We start from the raw sequence: 1,176 nt of genomic DNA on the forward strand, positions 1-1,176 counted from the left end.
TGAACACCTCTTCTTGAAAATGATTCCTTTGAAAGCCATCTTCTATCCCAAAAATTTCTTTTTCATCACGAACCCTCAAGGTGAGCTTAGACTTGCGAATATCAACAAGAGCTCCAGCAGTGTTAAGTAATGGACGACCAAGGATAATTGGAACATCAGAATCTTATTTCATATCTAACACTACAAAATCTATTGGAAAAACAAATTTTCCAATTATTACTAAAATATCCTCCACAATGCCTCGGGGCTGTGTCACTTAACGGTTCACCATGTGAATAGTCATTCGTGTAACCTTCAACTTCTGAATATCCAACTTCTGATAGAATGAATAAGGCATCAAATTAATTCTAGCCCCATAATTGGCTAAAGCATCAACCTTCATGTTGTTTCCAAACTCACACGGAAGAGTGAGGCGTCCAAGATCTCTCATCTTCTTAGGTATCTCTCCCAACACAGCTCTTGAGCTTTGCTCACTTAGAATCACCATAGAACATTTCTTCAGTTGTTGCCGAGTGGCTAACAGGTCTGGTAAGGACTTCGCGTATTCTGGGATTTTTGCAAGCGACTCAATAAAAGGGGTATTAATCGGAATACCCTTTATTTGTTGAATAAATTCCAGATGTTCCCTTTTCAATGGACTGAGATGCGCTCGAGACGGAAATGGCAAAGGAGGTTAATAAACCAGAACGGGCTCAGGCACTTTTTGTTCAGACAAGGGCCACGTCATTGCCAGACAAGTGCCACGTCGTGGTGTAGGTGTTTCAGCAACCTCTTCACTTTTGAACTTTGGCTTCTTTTGTTTTGGATCGGGCTGCTGTGGTTCTTCTTCTAATGCCTCCAGGAACTCAGAGATGGCCTCTTCTTCAGTTTCTATGGCCATTACATAAGATTGGGTCTTCGTTTCAGGATTTTTTGGGGACAGCTTCTCATGAACCATAGTGGCTAGTTGACCAAGTCGTGGCTATCTCTACCATGTCGTGGTTTCCAAGTTATCCGTATCGGGCAAGGACTCCTTCTTCACGTAATCTTTATCTCCTAGAATACTCATGCTACGTCGTGGTTGTCTCTGCCACGTCGTGGTTTTAGTAAGTTTCGTGGATTTCTTCATGTTTTGTGCTTCAAGTCTCCAATGTTCCATATATTGTCACTTTTGGTCCCTCTCTTCGAAAATACTTC

At 41.8% G+C, this 1,176-nt stretch overlaps 1 protein-coding gene across 1 annotated transcript; it reads right to left on the minus strand.

Annotated features, from left to right (window-relative positions):
* Positions 1 to 256: 256 nt before the first annotated feature.
* On the minus strand, positions 257 to 880 carry LOC111901094 (uncharacterized). Its single transcript, XM_023896962.1, has 2 exons — positions 683 to 880; positions 257 to 595 (listed from the first exon to the last, which is right to left on the minus strand). The coding sequence occupies exons 1-2, from the start codon at positions 878 to 880 to the stop codon at positions 257 to 259; spliced, it is 537 nt and encodes a 178-aa protein (XP_023752730.1).
* Between the last annotated feature and the right edge of the window lie 296 nt (positions 881 to 1,176).

Source organism: Lactuca sativa, chromosome 6 (assembly GCF_002870075.4).
Source record: "Lactuca sativa cultivar Salinas chromosome 6, Lsat_Salinas_v11, whole genome shotgun sequence".
In the NCBI taxonomy this organism is placed as follows: domain Eukaryota; kingdom Viridiplantae; phylum Streptophyta; class Magnoliopsida; order Asterales; family Asteraceae; genus Lactuca; species Lactuca sativa.